This window comes from Psammomys obesus, unplaced genomic scaffold (assembly GCF_907164565.1).
Source record: "Psammomys obesus unplaced genomic scaffold, mPsaObe1.curated_primary_1811, whole genome shotgun sequence".
NCBI lineage: Eukaryota > Metazoa > Chordata > Mammalia > Rodentia > Muridae > Psammomys > Psammomys obesus.
In genome coordinates, this window is record NW_026594216.1 from 1,424,269 (window position 1) to 1,441,444 (window position 17,176).

Consider the following 17,176-nt stretch of genomic DNA (forward strand, 5'->3'; position numbering starts at 1 on the left):
AGAGCTCTGCGGGGCCGGGCAGCTTGCGGTCAAGTCGAGGCGGCGGCGGCAGCATGTGGCCTGTTCCCCCCATTCATAAATCCAGCGCAGAGCACCGGTGGCGGGCGGGGCTGAGCCGAGCAAAACGGACCGGCGGGCGGGGGCTGCGCAGGACCAGGCGGCGGCCGCAGGAAAACAAGCGCGCCCGCAGCCGCGAGCCCGGGTCCTGCGTCCGGGGCCGGGAGCTGCGCCGGGCTGGGTGCAGCGCTGCGGGGGCCGCGCCGGGACGAGGGGGGGCTCGGACGGGGCGTCCTGCGCGGCGCAGTGCCTGGAGGGCGGGGCTGCTCTGGAGAGACAGGCACCGGGTTCTGGCGAAGGAGCGTCCCGGGCGGCGGCCGAACGGCTAAGGACACCTGCAGGCTTCCGGGGGCAGCGCCAACAGGGAGCCTCAGCGCAGCGCCCCGGCGCCGGGTTCCTGCGATCTGGCGGCGCCGGGAGCCGCGCCATCTACGCGTCTGCCCATCTCCGGGCGGGGCGCCGGCCTTGGATCGCTGTTAGGAGCGGGCGCGAGGTGGTCTAGGGAAGGGAGCTCCTGAGCGCCAGAGGAAGAGGGCTCCCGAGGGCTCTGCGTCTCCCTCCCGCGATGGCAGAGGATGCGGCGCTCCAAGTGGCGCCCTTTCCTAGCGGCCCCGCCTGACCCGGGCGCGCCCTCGGCGGGGCTGGGTGGGCGCGGCGAGGCGCAGGGCCGACCCGGTGCGTTGCGGAGCTCGGGCGGCAGAGCTCAGCCTTCATCCGCGCATCCCAGCTCAGCGGAGGCGCGTAACCCTCTCGCAGCCAGTGCCCAGCGTCGCGCGCAGCCCCTGCGCGCCTCCGCTGCCATCCCCTCCGGCCCCACTCCCCGCCTCTCCCTAGGCGTCAGCTCCACCCACTGCAGCCCTTGGTGACACTCTCGACCCTTGACCTCTAACCCCTCTCTTTTTTTGTGCCTCTTCACGCAGAACCGAACCTGTGTCTCCCTCTCAGCTAAGCTGGTCTTATTGTTGCAATTTTACTGTTTCATTGTGGCTGACTGGAAGCCAGGATGGAATAGAGTGGCAAGACTGTACATCAAAGAAGAGGCTGTCTTCTCCTCCAGAAACAGGGTTTGACTACCATGGTCCTGTCCTGTGTCTCGGATGCTCTAGACCTTGATATTTATAATCTCTGCCATAGTCACCACAGCCTCCACCTTGGCACCAGGACAGCATGGTCTTGGGCAGAGAGAAGTATGTTTCTTCTGGTCTAAGTGGAAGGAAATCCTAAACCTGCTGCCCTCTGTGGAGAAATGGATTATGAGTACGGCCCTGTGGCCTTGAAGATCAATCATCAAGTTGGAGGCCTGGCTTTCCATTGCCGTGAAGGAAACAGAGGAAAGACCGCCCTCTGCCTTGTGCCATCTTACAGTCCCGTTACTGTTCCATTCCTGGCACTTTGTGTTTTCCTTGTCCTCTCTCTGTGACTTCGGGTTCCCCTAGGCTGTGCTGTGTTTTTTCATCTTGATAACATCCACAGTGCTCGGCTCTGAGGACCCATTTACTAAGTAATTGAGAAGCTGCCATATCCAAAACATGAAGCATTAGACTTTGCTGGCCATGTCCCAAAAGCAGTTTCCAGACTCATTAGTTTTTAGCTTTTTTAAAGCCCAGAACCACACCTACATCTTTAACATTCTTCCTCTCCATCTCCTCCACCTCCCTTTGCTTCAGGCACTGTGGGTGATATAAAGAGGATTTTTAAACAACAGTGCAAGGTGATGGACACATTATACCTTATACTTCTCATGTACCATCTGATTTCTTGATTAGGCCAGCACCTATCCATACTGGGCAAATGAAACAATGAACTATCCACCAACCTGGATTTTCCTGTTCTTCTGAGAGAGGTTAAAAATCCAACATAAATGCAAGGGGTTTTTACCAGCAAAGGTCTTATCATTAATGGGGTTTAAACCACACACACACACACACACACACACACATACACACACACACACACACACACACACACACACAAATGATACTCTCTGATGATCTGTGCCAGCATGCAGGGGAGGACCATACCACCATCTTGACGGTAGTTGGAAGCACTCATCTGTAGGCTTCTTATTTGTGCGCATCCTTACTCCTTAGACATGATGTCTGTGTTCCAGAGTTTAGCTGCAGCAAAAAGAAACAGTGTGTGACTGGATCTTCTGATCCAGGGCTGGCCAGGACTGGAGCGAGGATGGAAGACCTCCCAAGAGGACATTAATGAACTGACTGTAACGATGGCTTTAAAGTCCTCTCTGGACTGTGTCCTGACAAACCCCTTGGACTCTCTATTCACTCTCCATTCTTCCAGCCAAGTGACAAGTGGATGGATGTATAGGGCTGGTGTGAGGGAGGGAGGACACACACAGAAGTATCCAGTTTTTGTTTATTTGTTTATTCATCAAACGTCCACTAGCTTCCAGAAACTATTCCAGACGCTGAACACGTCTGTAAATAAAGTGACCCCTGTCTCTAACCCCAGGAAACCCCTCCAGTCTGTGCTTCCATTGTGCAATACTGGTGGGATGGTGATGAGTGTGGAGGATCAACCTTGCCGAGAGAGAGAGAGAGAGAGAGAGAGAGAGAGAGAGAATGAAAGACAGGAGGTAGATGGGAAAGCTGCTCTATAACGGGGGCGGGGGGTGTCCCAAGAAGGGCTCAGAAAAGTACTTGGTTAAAGGTATTATTCTACGAGGGCCCCTGGCCAGCTGGTACTGACAGTTTATTCTAAAGCTGGACTAACTTGCTTCATGGGCCTTTCTGAGCTTCCTTTGGGAGAGTGAGCATGCTAAGGGTGGTTCTCTGAGGCTTACCTTCCTCAGCTCTGTGTATGTGATAATGTTAATAATTTCTTCCAAAATCTATGGTTCTGGAAGAGGTGAGTCCCTGCCCTACTGTGAGTGGGTGGGTGCTGCCCCCTAGTGGTCATATGACAACCTAATTAACGAACTCTTCCTCAGCTCCCAGCTGTGAGGTGTGTTGGAATGGGCTGTGCTTTCTATTGGTTCTTAATGACAGCGGATCCAGGCTTTCCTATTGATTCCAAGACCTTGGGCCTTAGCCCCAGACTAACATTTTCAGAATACTGCCTACTCTCTCTAGTCTCCATTCCCCAATATCCTAACAGGTACAAATGTAAGCAAGTCTACCCCCAGCCCCTGCTTGGAAATGTCTATTTTCCCAAGCCTCTCCCCATCTTTTTACCTTTTCTTCACCTTTCTTACCTGGGTTGTTTTTGTTGCTGGCTTTTTTGTTTTGTTTTGTTTTTGTTTTTGTTTTGGCTGTAGGCAAGAGCATCTAGAGCCACAATGTGGAATCAGATGCAGTAAGTTTCCTAGTTAGAATTTAAAGGGGTAGCCAAGGAATAAGGACAAAAAGCAAAGCTTAGATCTAGAATGATGCTGATGCAGGCTCCTGGACTCCTGTCTCCTTTGTAGGGCTCTTGAAGAAGGCCTTTCCCCCAGCTCTGCTGAGGCCAGAGGGAAACTGAGAGGCTAAAATTAAAGTCTCTCCTCCTTGAGAGCATGCATGTGATCTTCCCCCATTGAAAAGACAGGACCTAGCTGAGCACTTGTCCACTCTTCCCTGGGATCCCCTTTTCTAAGGGACTCCAGGCTAAGGAGCTGACCTATGGCTATCAGGACAAAGTTAAATCCTTTGGTACTCACATCTCTTAGCATTCCAGGTCCTGCCAGGGACCAACCCCTCCTCCTTGAGATCCAGACCAAGAAGCCAGCATCCTTTCCCAGCATGCCCTGCACCCTCTCAGCCTAGCAAATTGAATTGCTTTATCAGACTTCATCACCAGGCATATGTGGTAGGCCTTTTATTCTGTGCGGGATGAGTAGGGGAGACAAGAGAAGTCTGGGGCTCTGTTTGCTCAGCAGCTCATTTTATTCTTCTGCTCCCACCCCTAGACTCTCAGGCTCCAAATCTAATGTGACAGCTGTCTCAGGAGGGTTCTAGAAAGAATGTACCTAAGACAACAACCCAGAGTACTACAGGCAATATGGAGCTACACTGGTTCTGACAAGGGCTATGGACAGGGTTGGATTCCTTTAAAAATATCAGGGAACTCCGGGTTCATTGATGGTCCATCTCTTAAGAGGATGAGACCAGAAAGGTGCAGATCACAAATTCGGTCTGGGTTAGAACTCAGGGCTTCAGACACAGTAGCTTAGAGTCATAGGGCTAGGAGGGATTAGCTGCTACCTCATTGGCATGTTCCTGTTAAGGGGCTTCAGGCCTATGCAGCATCGGTGAACCTTAGAGATGGAGCTCAGATGGGTTTGGACCAAGAACAGAGAAAACATAGAGGCCCATGTGGTCTTCACATGTAGGACTGTGTTCATGAGAATCACAGAGCTAGAGACAGCTGAAGGGACCCCTAGAGGCCTTTTTACTCAAGGCTGTTGGGCTGTGGGAGGCAGCTGGGGCTGGGGAGTGCACACACTCACACACACACACACACACACACAGAGAGAGAGAGAGGTCCAGCTGGCATGACTCCTTGGCACTCAATATTTCTCCATCTAGAAAAGTACAGATTCCTCCTACCTGGGCTAAGCTCCAACAAAACAGGTTCATTCCAGTATAGTAGTTAATTAATCCTGATGGCTGATCCCCCTCGAGCACTATCCTGGAGAAAGAGGAGCAGCTGTCTGGAGAGGCAACTCAAACCCAGGCTCTTGTTGGATAATGAAGACTAAGGGTCTGTCTCTGCTTAGGTTACCTCTGGACACAAGGGAAAGACTCATTATCCTGCTAACCAGGACCCTGTGAACCCAGGAGTAGACCCTTGCCATGTCTCTGTGCTTTGCAGCTGGCACTCTGTCTGCATGGATTAATCTTACTCATATTTTTTTTTTGTGAAATAACCTAAGTCTCCTTCGCATCTCCCAGGTTCCTTCCCATCTCATCTAGTGTGCCTGGCACCGTCAGGAGACAGACACACCAAGCCTCATTGTGATTGCTTGTACAAGACAAGGAAGCCTGCCTGACCTGAGCCTTTATGTGGGTTCTCGGGGTTTAGTACAACTCCAGATACCTGCTTCATGCTGCGTGTAAAGAATTAATGGAGGTTAGAAATGGGAGAAGGTTGGGCCCCTCTTCATCGGTCCTTGTAATATGGTAGAGAGTACACTGGGGTGAAAGTCAGGATACCAGTCTTTGGTCACAGTTTCTCCTCAACTTGGTTGGAGGAATTCTTACCCCTGCCCTCTCTTTCCTCAATTGTTATAAGGTGGTTAGGTCAGACCATCCTTCAGATTCACTTCTTGGTTATTTTTATTGTAAAACAAATTGCCCCTATATGTAATTTTTCCAGTCATTTTTTTTTTCATTCATTATTTTATGGGCCAGGAAGTCAGGACGGGCTCAGTTGAGCAGTACTTAGAATTGGTGCACTTGAAACTACACATCCACTGGTACTGCAAATATATGAGGTTCTTCTGAGCTGAAGAGTCAGCTTGGCACATTCGCATGGCTGGTGGTTGACAAACGCTAAGAGCTCAGCTGAAGCTGCCAGCTGGAGCACCTGCAAATGTGCTGCTTCTAGCTCTGTAGTCTCAGGTAGCTGGGCTACCTCCCAAGGCAGCTAAATCCCTCTCCCCAGAACCATTATCCTTAGAACAATTCCTTTGTTGATGTAGCCTTGCAAGTCATACAGCATTACTTCCTCCATTTCCTGTGGGTCAGAGGAGGGATTTGCTTGCTCAGGTTCAAGAGGAGAGGCAGAGAATGGGAGAAGAGTTAAAGAATGGGGATGCCTTTGAAAATTCACCAACAAAAATGCTGCCACATTCTTGAAGTTTGTAAAATCTTTAGCCGGCGCCTAGGACTGGATGAAGCTGTGTCTGATTGTGACTAAGGAGGAAACAGGACAGTGACAGGATTGGTAGGTGCCTGCTTCCCTGGAAAGAACTTTTCTTTCCTTCTTCCTTGGCTTCTTTCTGGGTTAGGCTGAGACTGTCTTCTAGCAATAATAGTCCTAGGATGATGCTTCGTTGCATGGTTGGAAGAGAGAAGAGAGTAATGCTCAATCAGCATATATTAATCGCCCTATGGAAAAAACTTCTTATACTATGGCCATCTGGCACCTCAGGAGTTCATTTATGCCTTCCAGCACCTCAGAGATGATACTTTATTGTCATACAGGTTCAGAGGGTTAAGTGGCCTGCCCAAGGTTGGTGATGGACTCATGATTGAAACCTCACACTTCCTGCCCCTGGGGCCAAAATGAGGCAGGAGAAGTGTCTATGACTCATGCCTTTAGTATGCCCTTCTCGTCTTCTTCCCTACTTATTGCCTCCATTCAAGGCCCAAATTTAGCTGCTCACCTCCTCAGAAGAACAGAGTGGCTCTGTGTCTCAGTTCTGTGCTTCATTATCCTCTCACGAAAAACATTGAGGGACACATCTAATGCCCCTGGATAGGTTTATTGTATGGGCACCTCCCATTTCAAATCTACAGTGAGGTCTGTGTGCCTCTGGACAGGTGCATAGACTATGGTGGGGGTGATACATTCCCAAGACTAGGCCTTAAGGAATAGGTGGCTTCCAGTTTCCATTTTTCTACCCTTAAGATGGTCTCCCTGAGCACTTTGAGCCACCAGGTAAGAATTTGGTCACTAGAAAAGAACTAGTGCTATAGAAATATCAGTTGCAGAAGATCACTCTGACCAACAGGTGCAGCTAAACCCCACTCCTACCCATTTTCACCCAGGAACTAGATATTTAAATAAATGTGAAAAACGTTTTCTTGGGACTGCCAGACCAGCTCTGGTAGCAACTGAATACCACTTTAGTTTCCACCAATTCATCCTGGGATTCCTCATTCATAAAATCATGAGGTATGATATGATGGTTGGTCTAGGATTTTGGACTGACTTGGAACACTGCAAAAAATAACTGGTTCAGGGTGTATTGTCACATTTAAACTATCCTCTCTCCTTCTTTCTCTCTTGCAAATTAGAAAATGGTGGCTCAGAGAGATTAAGTAGCTTGCCTAACAGCTTGCCTAGTAGGTCTCTCAGGAAAAACAAATCCCAGCGACAGCTGAACTTAAACTTGACCATGAGGAGTCTGACTTCAGGGCTCCACTGCCTCGAAGCCCTTAATACAGTGAGTCTTAGTGTCTATGTACCCCTCCTGGAGGGATGGCTGCCATTTCAACCAAAATTACCAACAGACTGAGTGACTGTATGGGGAATGATTTGTCCAGCATTGGGACATTCCCTTGTTTGAAAGATAAATACGAGGGGTTGATGTGACAAAAGAGGCCGTTCAAGACGTGTTCTTAATGTCTGTTCAGTGAATACCCCACGGAGTAAGTGACAGTTGAAGAGGTTTCCCAGGCTAACACGTGGACAGAAAGGGGTTCCTGCCACCTGGTGGCTGCTCCTGGAACAGTGGCAGGGCGGCAAGGAAAGGCAATGGAAGGTTCCTTTGGAGGACCCTGCTCTATGAGACTGGGATCCCACAGCATTGATCCAGACTGGGACTGAAAGGGATGAGAGTGGGGTTCTTCTGAAGACTACATTCCTAGCAGAGCTCCTTCCGTTCTTTATGGTCCTGCTGATTTAACAAAAACTTGGGGTAGCACATCGTAACACTTCGCCTTTACATTCCACTGGAGATTCCAAAAGCTATTATGTGCAGTGAGGGGTAACTCTCTCAGAACTTAGAACATGGCTTGCTGTAATCCCCCACTTCCCTAAGGGTCAAGTCAGCCCCCTGCCTTTCTTGTGTCTCCCCCTCAGACCTCTGCTACCCCATCCATGCAGAGTGGACATATATGAAGCTGGATAGGAATGGCCCTTGAAAGGCCTTGAGGACACCAAACACTGTTTGGTGATAGATGGAGCCTCATTCTCCTTACCTGGAGAAACATAGCTTTCAAGCATTTCCCTCAGAGAAATGGCCTCCGATGTATCCGGTGTGTGAGGCACAGTAAGGCCAAGCACAGTGTACGCGCATTGGTAACACCTAGGGAAATTCCTAAGAAACTGACTGGTTATCCAACCACAACCTTGTCAGCCAGAACCCACAAGGAAACTGGCCCCACCCCATCCTAAAACACACTTTTGTCCCAGCTCCCCGCCCCCCGTAAATGTAAGAAAGACAAGAGAGCATGGTAAGAACAGACACTTTATTGTACACCAGGGTAGGGAGATGACGGGGTAGGGCCCTGGGGTAACAATGCCTCATCCCCCCTCCTGGTCAGTTATACTGACCAGTCCAGGACACATGAACTTTAACCATTCTGAACCTGTGTCAGGATCTGAAGTGACTGCCTGGCATGTGTTTAGGTCTGTACAAAGCAGGACGTCTCATGAAAAATGACCCTGGGCCCTCCTCCCCCAGCTTCCTGCAGCTCAGACCTAGGAGGAGGGACACAGGGGTTCACAGAGAGTCACAGTATTGCGACCCACTCACTCTTGCTCTTCTGGTTGTGGGAGAGCTGGCGGTAAGGAAGGGTAGGAGGGCAGCTCCTACCTAGTAATACTGCAGGCCTGATTGGGCCTGGCTCACAGCTCAGACAGGTTGCCTCTCAAGGGCATTTCCTGGCACTTAAAAAGCAGCAGCCCCTGAAGATTTATTGCTTGATGGCAGAAGCCAACCTTACCTGCAATCCCTCTGCAACTCATGTCTCCCCCACCACCCAAACTGGACCTCAGGCTTCATGCTGTCTCTGTGAAGAGGCCTGGGAGCTCCCTGAGCAAGAAGCTGGTGACTGGGGCTGTGAGGCAGGCAGAACAGAGAACCCTTAGGTGACGCCTGCACTGTCCCAACTCAAACAGCCCCACCCCAAACCCTTGTCTCTTGGGAGGCACTGTATGGACAGCACCAACTGGTTGCATTGGGGACCCTGGGCAAAGACTTGGAAACCTGACCCTCACTTCCAGCTCAGGTGATTCTGCCTCAGCTCTCCTGAGAAGCCAGCAGAGGTCTGAGGAGCAGCTGTTGCTTTCTGAGTACTCAAGACTTTCTCGGGGACAAATGCAGGACAGAAGGGGCAGAGAGGTGCCTTCCTCCAGCTAGCTTAGCCTAAGAAACCCGGCACTGTCTGTGGAAGGCAGTGGGACTCCAGTGTGAACAACAGAAAGCCAACTGGGAAATAAACTTGGGGGCTTTCCCCCCACTCAAGGCCCTCCTTGCCACTAAAGGTGTGATGACAATGAATCACCTGCAGGAAACACATGCCTTTCCCCACAGCTAGAGCTTCTTAGAAGTGCCTGCCCTGACGCCTCACCCACAGAGCAGAGAGAAAGATATGGGTCTTCAGAAGGTGGGGAACACTGGGTGGGTGGGGATATCACAGATCAGCACCTCGTGCACTCACGCCTACGAATGTAACACACACACACACACACACACACACACACACACACACACACACACGGAGCTCTGGATCCTATGTCCAACTCACAGCAAAGATGCAGCCAGGACAGGTTCTGGCCTACAGCGAAAGGCTACAACATACACTACAGAGCCCACAGTGCACAAGCAAACAGCCCCAGCTCAGCTCCCCCTCCCCCCTACTCACTGCAGGCTCACAGGCTGGGGCCTGGCCCAGCCACACTACAAAATTAAAAATATATCAAATATACAATTAAAATAGATCTGTACAGCACTGAGGATGAAAATAGTCCACCAGCCACAGTATAATATTGGGTTTGTCATTTCACAGCATTTACACCCACATGTACAGATTGAATGTACAATAGAAATAGCAGATAGAGAGGAGTATAGATAGTGGAGTCTCTGCTGGGGCCTGGTTTTCCTGTTTTCTAATTCTGCTTGGGACTAGGCATGGCGCCAGGTAGGAGGTGTTGTCAGGTGAGGGGGCCGATGATGGCATGCCATGCCCCAAAAGCTCGTCTCTTTAGGGACGTACGGAACCCCTTTCGCCTTAAATACTAGGACAGGTGGGAGCGAGAAGGTTAGAAGTGAGAGAAGGTGTGTGGAATTGAGGAAAAAGAGAGATGGCAGGCTGAGGGGATGGACCTCCTAGGCTAGGGAGGCAGGTCACCAGTAGTCATAGGAGTAAAACGTGGGCACCTAGGCTTAGTCTGTCCCTGTCGGTACTGAGGGAAGTCAGGGCCACAAGAAAAGACCCAGGAACCTTTGGAAGGGGCCCAGGTCTCTTCCTGCCTACCAGAACTTTCGAAGACAGAGACAGTCTCCCATCATATCTCCACCCACCCGTCTGTCCGTCCATCCCAGCCAGCCAGCCAGCCATATGTATTCTCATGTGCATCTCTCTAATGTGATACCACAGAGAGAGACTGTGCTTCTCCGGTCAGCCTCTCTGAAACAGCCCCACTCCCAGGGGAACCCTAAAAAAAGATCAGGGACACTGTCATAGGCTGCATCTCCCCTCAGGGCCTGAGGTTCTGCTTTGCCCAGAATTGCCTGCGCTACTTCTCTGAACAGGCTAAGGGAAGTTTGGGGAAGGTTTCCAAGGTGTCTTCACAGGATGTGCACACTAGTGGCTGTGCTTGTGCAACAAGGAGAGTGAGTGGCAGCCCAAAGGGGCAGTGAAATTACCTGTCTTTCCTTGGAAATGATGGCTCCTGAATGCCAGGAACCCCCGTTCTAGGGGAGAAGCTGCCACTAAAGAGAATATCGAGCTCCAGATGAGGTGTGGAAGAGTGTGTTTCCCTTGTGCTCCATACCATTGAGATTGTGCTGGGAACCTACCAGTTGTGCTCTGGAGACCTTGACTTGCACTGCCTTCTCCCCTCCCTGCTTTCTCTCTGGGACAGATGCAAAGACCACCACCCCTGGATCCAGGCTGGAGAGAAGAGATTGAGAAATAGCTAAACCCTAGCTAAGGTGACGCCACCACCATGCTCTCAGGCAAAATCAGGAACATACCGCCACCTGCCCCTGTCAGGGGATGCAGGGACATTCAGAGATTCCCTGAGCTGGCTGCGGATTCATTCCGTTCAACACACGGCCTTTCTCAGAAGACAGAATTGAGGAGTTTCCATATACCTCAGGGCAAATCAAAGCCCGAGTCTTGACACACGCATCCCTACTCCATCTTAGCTCAGGAACAGCCCAGCTTGGCTGGACAGGATGCTGAGTCCTGTTCTTATGGCAGTCTGGGCTAACATCTGCCTCCTGCATGCTCAACCCTGAAGCCTCTGCCCACCGCCACCACTGTGACCAGCAGCACAAAGTGACCCTCCCCGAGACCCAAGAACTGCAAGTGGTTAAGTTTGACAGGGAAAGGGGTGGTGACTCCTAAAATGCCCACTTGAAGTTTCCCCCATCCTGGGACTGTTGTGGTTACGTTGGTTGCAACTTGGCAAGAGTTCTTTAAAAAGTTACATGGGTTGGAGTCCTGGAACGGGGACTGAATGGTCCCCAGGCCCCTGATCACAGGTAGGGAATCTTCTGGGACTTGGGTGGGGAACAAGGCAGGGCAGATCTTCTCTCTTTGGACTGGCCTGGGTCTGGTGGCCACCATGGAGGAAGAGGCCAGGCCCAGAGAAGTGGGCAGGTTGGATATTGAGGGAAGGCAGGCCGGGTGGAGCTGTGGTCACAGCTCTGACTCAGGGGTGCTGGCCAAGAGGTAGCCGCTTCCATAGCGTCCATTGGGATTGCCGCTGGTCTCCAAGGGTGATGTGCTGCCAGGCCCCAGATAGGAGCGGTGGGTGGGCATGGGGGAGGGTGCCTCACTGGGCACCTTGCTGAGGATGAAGCGGGTCTCATCATTCTCCTCCAGATTGGAAATGTCCTTCATCATGCGGCCCTTCTTGTAGGACACAGAGAGGGTGTTGGAACCATCGGAGAGCAGGTGGAAGTGCCGCAGGATGAACACCACAGGGATGGGCAGGGTTGCCACGGCAATGAGGGTGATCAGCAGTGCCATGGCCCAATTGGGGAAGTACAAGTATCTCTCGGCAGCCTAAGGGGTGACAGCAGGAAGGACGCTGCAGGGCACCAGGCAGTGCCAGTCCCGAGCCTACAGACTGATCTCTTCCCACCCATCTTTTCCCATGGCCTACCCACTTCCCCTCCTTCCACCCCGACCAAGTAGCAGTGCTACTTAAATGTCAGCTTGGCAGGGCCTAGGGGGAGGAGGGGACTGCAGAGACTGATGCATCAGCCAAACATCATGCAAGACCCCCCTGCTCAGATGTAGCCCATAGACAGCTCAGTCTCCATGTGGGTCCCCTAGTAAGGACAGAAGAGACAGTCTCTGACATGAGCTCCGTGTATCTGCTTCTGGATCACTTCTCCAACTAGCTAGCCCACAGAGGAAGAGGAGCCAGGCAGTCCTCATGGGACCTGATAAGCTAGGGTCAGATAGAAGGGGAGGAGGACTTCCCCTATCAGTGGACTAGGGAAGAGGGATAGGGTAGGAAGAGAAAGAGAGTGGGAGGGTGGGACTGGGAGGAGATGAGGGAGGGGGATACAACTGGGATACAAAGTGAATAAATTGTAAATAACAACAACAATAATCAAAATGTCTGCTTTGGTTAAAAAGGCCTTAGTGTCTACATCTGTGGAAAGGAAGAGTAATTGTACTCCACAGACACGAAAAGAGACTATGCCTTAGAAAACCTAGAAAGTATACTGATTTTGCTGAGCCTTGGTTTCTCCATTTATGGCATAGGAATAATGCCATGTCTTAGGGTTATCATTAAGATTGTATGTACCCTTGGAATACAAGGCTCTCAGCAAGACCTGTCACATAGCTGCTCTAGAAAGGTTTGTTCCCATCATCTGTTATGTTAAAGGCCTGAGAAGATGTGAGTGTCTCTGGGGCTTGTAGGGGCCACCACTCACCTCCTCCTTAATCCAGGCACTGTAGCCCGGGGGCGACACCCCCAGCTGGATGATGCTGGCTGTGGTGAGAACAGCCATGCACAGCGGAGACACAAACTTCCACATGTAGAAATAGAATCGGTATGGTCGGAAGCCCAGCATCTCTGTCAGCTCCTGCATGAACCTGCCAGGTACAGCAGAAGATAGAGCAGCTGGTGCCTGCCTTCACAACTGACCCTTCTTTGATTTCCCCTACAGTCGCTTGCTTCTGACCAATCCCTTCTGGGCTCTGCTAGCTTTGCCTTCAGTGTTCACAGTGTGAGGCTCCCATGCTTTCCAGGAGGCTCTGCTCTGCCTGCTTCGCCCCATGTTCCACCAGAGATAGGACCCATTAGAGAGGCCCAAGGCCAAGCGGATAGGTGCCAGAATGCTCTGAATTCTCAAAGCACGCCTTCTCCCACCCACCTGGCTCAAGCCTCCCCCTGCTGGAAGAGAAGCAGCAATGCACTTACCTAGCATGGGGAGGAAGAAACTTCTCTAAACTGCTAGAATTCCCGAAGGCAGGCTGGCTATAGGTTTGAGTGGCATACAAAACTCATATTTACCTCAGTTACACTAACTGAGTCTGGTCATTCTTTCCATTATAAGTACAAGCAACCTTAGGAGTGCTAACAATACTTGTGACTTTGTCCCAAATAGATGCATCAGACATTTTCTTAGCATGTGCCAGTTATTTGAAGATACCTAGAAATATTTACACACATCACTGCTTTACAATTCGTTTTCTATGTAATTGTGCATAATTTATATAATGCGTTTGAAATTAATGCTATAAAAAACAAGGGCTTCCACAAACTGCACAGAAGTCCAAGGCCCCCAGACTCAGAGTCCTTCCAGCAGAACCTTCCAGCCCTCCCTCCCCCCTCTCTGAGACTGGGGCTTACTGTGTAGCCCATGCTGGCCTTGAACTCATGGAAATCCTGCCTCAGTTGCACATGTGATGGAAGGATAAGGCATGTGTCATCATTTCTGTCGTGGGTGCTCCTTTTCTTATGCTTTCTGCACCTCCTCCTATGCCCTCCCAGAAAGCAAATGACCCCTGTGAGAGATATTGGATTTCAAACCCCTATGGACATCAAGCGAGGTCAGGCTGAGGAGTTAATGGAAGGCCTGGATCTCTCTGAGGACAAAGACAGTGGACACACTAAATAATAAGGGTGTAGGGAGATGTCAGTCTTGGAAGTCCCTGGGAACACAGATTTGACCATAAACAAGAGTTGATAGTAAGTGGACATCTGCCTCGGGGTCAGGACATGAAACGAGGTCTTACCTTATTACCTCTTTCCCCGAAAGACCTAAACTGAGGCCAAAACCCACACACTAAAATTATCAATCAGACTGCTGAAGTCCACCAACGCTTTGAGAACATGGAGCCCTCAAATCCCAACCACCTGCTAATACTAAACAGGCTTAGTGGACATCTAAGGACTGGTATTCAGCAAAGGAGCTGTGGCAGTCAGTCATTGAGGTTGGCATAGGGATTTGAACCCAGGATTCCCAAGGTCCTTAGCATGGCTCTGTCTCTTACAAGCTGAGTGGCCTCTAGTATTCATGCCTTCTTTATAGATCCATTTCCCGTTGCTAAGGGGTCCTTTAGCTCTGATAGTCTATAATCTCTTGCCCCTTTCACAAGCAGCCATGAGTACACAAGACTCCCCAGAAAATCCTTCTGGGAAAGAACCCCCCTCTTGTCCCCACCGTTCCTCTTTGACCTCCTTACTTCTTGGTTCCATAAATCCAGGCCACAGCGATGTTCTCGAGGATGACAATGACGGTGAGTGGCAGGGTGGCCGAGTAGTCATCAAACATGGTGACAAAGTAGTTTCCGGAGCGCTGGACGAACAACAGCCCCACGAAGAATGCAAAGACACAGCAGCCCACTACAGAGAGCCGGGAGGCCGGTGTGGGGGCAAAGGTGCAGGGTGGGTGGACTTTGGGGGAACACAGCTCCCTTCCATCACACTGCAGCAGGCCTGCAGCCTGCCCCTCTTCACGAGCCAGGGGCACAGCCTTGCAAGTGAGGTTCTGAGCTCCCCTGCGTCAGGCAGGAGACTCAAGGAAGGCACAAACTGCATTCTCCTGCCATGCTCCCAGCTCCTGGCACAGCATCATGCTCAAGGCAACTGCTCTGCTTAGTTATTGAATTGAATTGAGATGGTTCTACTGATTGGTCCTACAGTCCTTTCCCGGGAAGACTTAGTTTTCCCATTTGGGAGTAGGAAGATACTCTACTCCACCCCCTACTCCCCAGAGATGCAGGTAAGAGGAAGATGGGTTTCCTGTCAGTGTTGGTAGCTGAATGGTACCCCCAGGTCCGACTGTTGATAGTCAGGGAGAGGAGCGCTCTGCAATGACCCAATAAAGTCAGAACCTAGTTCTCAGGCACATGCTGGTGACTGGCAGGGCAACAGGGAGTTACCTGTGAACATCTCCTTGGGCACCTTGAAGGTGTCGATGATGGGTGTGGTGATTCCTGCCATGGTCCCGATCATGCTGCCCAGGCCCAGGTTGATGAGCATCAGGAAGAACATGACAGACCAGAAGGGGGAGGCCGGGAAATGTGTCATGGCCTCAGTGAAGGCGATGAAGGCCAGGCCTGTGCCCTGCACAGACTGGGGGGGGGGGGGGGGGTAGAGAGTGGAGGCCACTCTTACTCCAGAAGTCCCCTGCCTCCTTCTCTCTGTCCTTAGGGCATAGGAATCACCATTCTCTCTCTCTCTCTCTCTCTCTCTCTCTCTCTCTCTCTCTCTCTCTCTCAAGATTTATTTATTTATTTATTACATATACAGTGTTCTGCCTGCATGTAAGCCTGCACTCCAGAAAGTTGCACCAGATCTCGTTAATAGATGGTTGTGAGCCATCATGTGGTTGCCAGGAATTGAACTCAGAACCTCTGGAAGAGCAGCCAGTGCTCTTAACCTCTGAGTCATCTCTCCAGCCCACCATTCCCTTCTTTATAGGAATCTCCATAGCCACTTGAACTCTTTCAGTGTGAGACAGCGGGTCTCAAACTCTAGTGAGTGCCAGAATTGCTGGAGAAAGTTAGCTGTTGTGACTTACACCTGTAATTCCAGCTCTCAGGGGTTAGTGCCATGAGTTCAAGGCCAGCCTGGGCTTCACATTGAGTTTCAGGCTAACCTGGACTCCAGACTAAGACTTTCTCAAAAACAACCAAAGCAAACCAAAATGTTAAAAAACCAAAGTCCCTGAACATTTCCCTGGGGGACCTAGGATCTCCAGGTTGTTCATAGACCCCAGTGAGCCATGTGAAAACATCTAGAATTTTACCCTGTGTAGGACCTTCCTCCTCTGAGATATAATTGTTGCAACCACTATGAGCCCCCTAAGTTCTGAACTGTTGAACACAATACACTCAAGTTTAGCTGTCCCATGAAAGGAACTGGGGACTTTAGGACTTTAATGAGCAGAGATCCTGCCTCCTCATTAATGCTCAGGTTGATGTGGGGATAACTTCCTGTGTTTGCATCTGCACGTCTGGGCGCGTTCAAAGTGACTGTTCTGCTAGAAGTGGTCACAGGAAACAAACCCACAGAGCCCGGGACTCTGTCATGTCAGGGTCTCTCGCAGAGACAATGATTTCATTCATCTAGGGTTAAGCTGGTGTGAGATTTTACAAAGCTAGCAGGGGTTCTCATGGAAGGCCCCTGTAGGGAGCCATTGCTTTAATACAGGGGTCCTTCTCACGGACACCTGCACACACAGTGCCAGCTCACACCACTCTCCTGTGATCTTGAGGGAACACATAGCCCCACCTGAATTTTTAGTTGTCAATTCAGATACTCTTAAGGTTGCCTTGTGTGAAAAAAACCTGCTATAATTCTAGTTCAGTCAGAGGATCAGCCCATGCCCATGAGAGTAGGTGAAGTTCCATGGAAGGAGAAGACACATTGGGCTCCTTTACTATCGATCATGGGAGAAAGGTCAGAGGTGTGGGCCAGTGAAGCTCCTGTAGGCCAGTGAAGCTGTCTTTGTGCTTTTCTTCTGTTATCCTCCCCCCACCCGTTTTTTAAGTGTACAGGATCAAACTCAGGGCTACCTGGCTGCTACACAAACATTCTACCAACAAAACTACATCTCCGAACAACAGAGCTGCCTTTGACGTGGTGCTCAGACACCTTTATGGGAATCTTCTGGTCTCGTGAAGAAGCGCAGGGGCTCAGGGGTTTGCTGTCCATAACATGAGCCTGGACTCCAGCAAGAGTCCTGGGCTCGGTGGGTTTGTTTCTTGTGACCACTCCTAGCACGGTCTAGAGTGGTCATTTTGAA

General features: G+C 50.7%; 1 protein-coding gene across 3 annotated transcripts in view; it reads right to left on the minus strand.

Annotated features, from left to right (window-relative positions):
- Positions 1-8,178: 8,178 nt before the first annotated feature.
- Positions 8,179-17,176, minus strand: part of Slc6a17 (solute carrier family 6 member 17) — a 46,597-nt gene continuing 37,599 nt past the window's right edge. For all 3 annotated transcript variants that reach the window (XM_055618107.1, XM_055618108.1, XM_055618109.1), the window contains exons 9-12: positions 15,309-15,501; positions 14,610-14,769; positions 12,851-13,013; positions 8,179-11,966 (exon numbers count right to left, since the gene is read on the minus strand). In XM_055618107.1, coding sequence (XP_055474082.1) covers positions 11,598-11,966; positions 12,851-13,013; positions 14,610-14,769; positions 15,309-15,501 — 885 coding nt within the window. In that variant the 3' untranslated portion in view covers positions 8,179-11,597. The remainder of the gene's footprint in view (positions 11,967-12,850; positions 13,014-14,609; positions 14,770-15,308; positions 15,502-17,176) is intronic.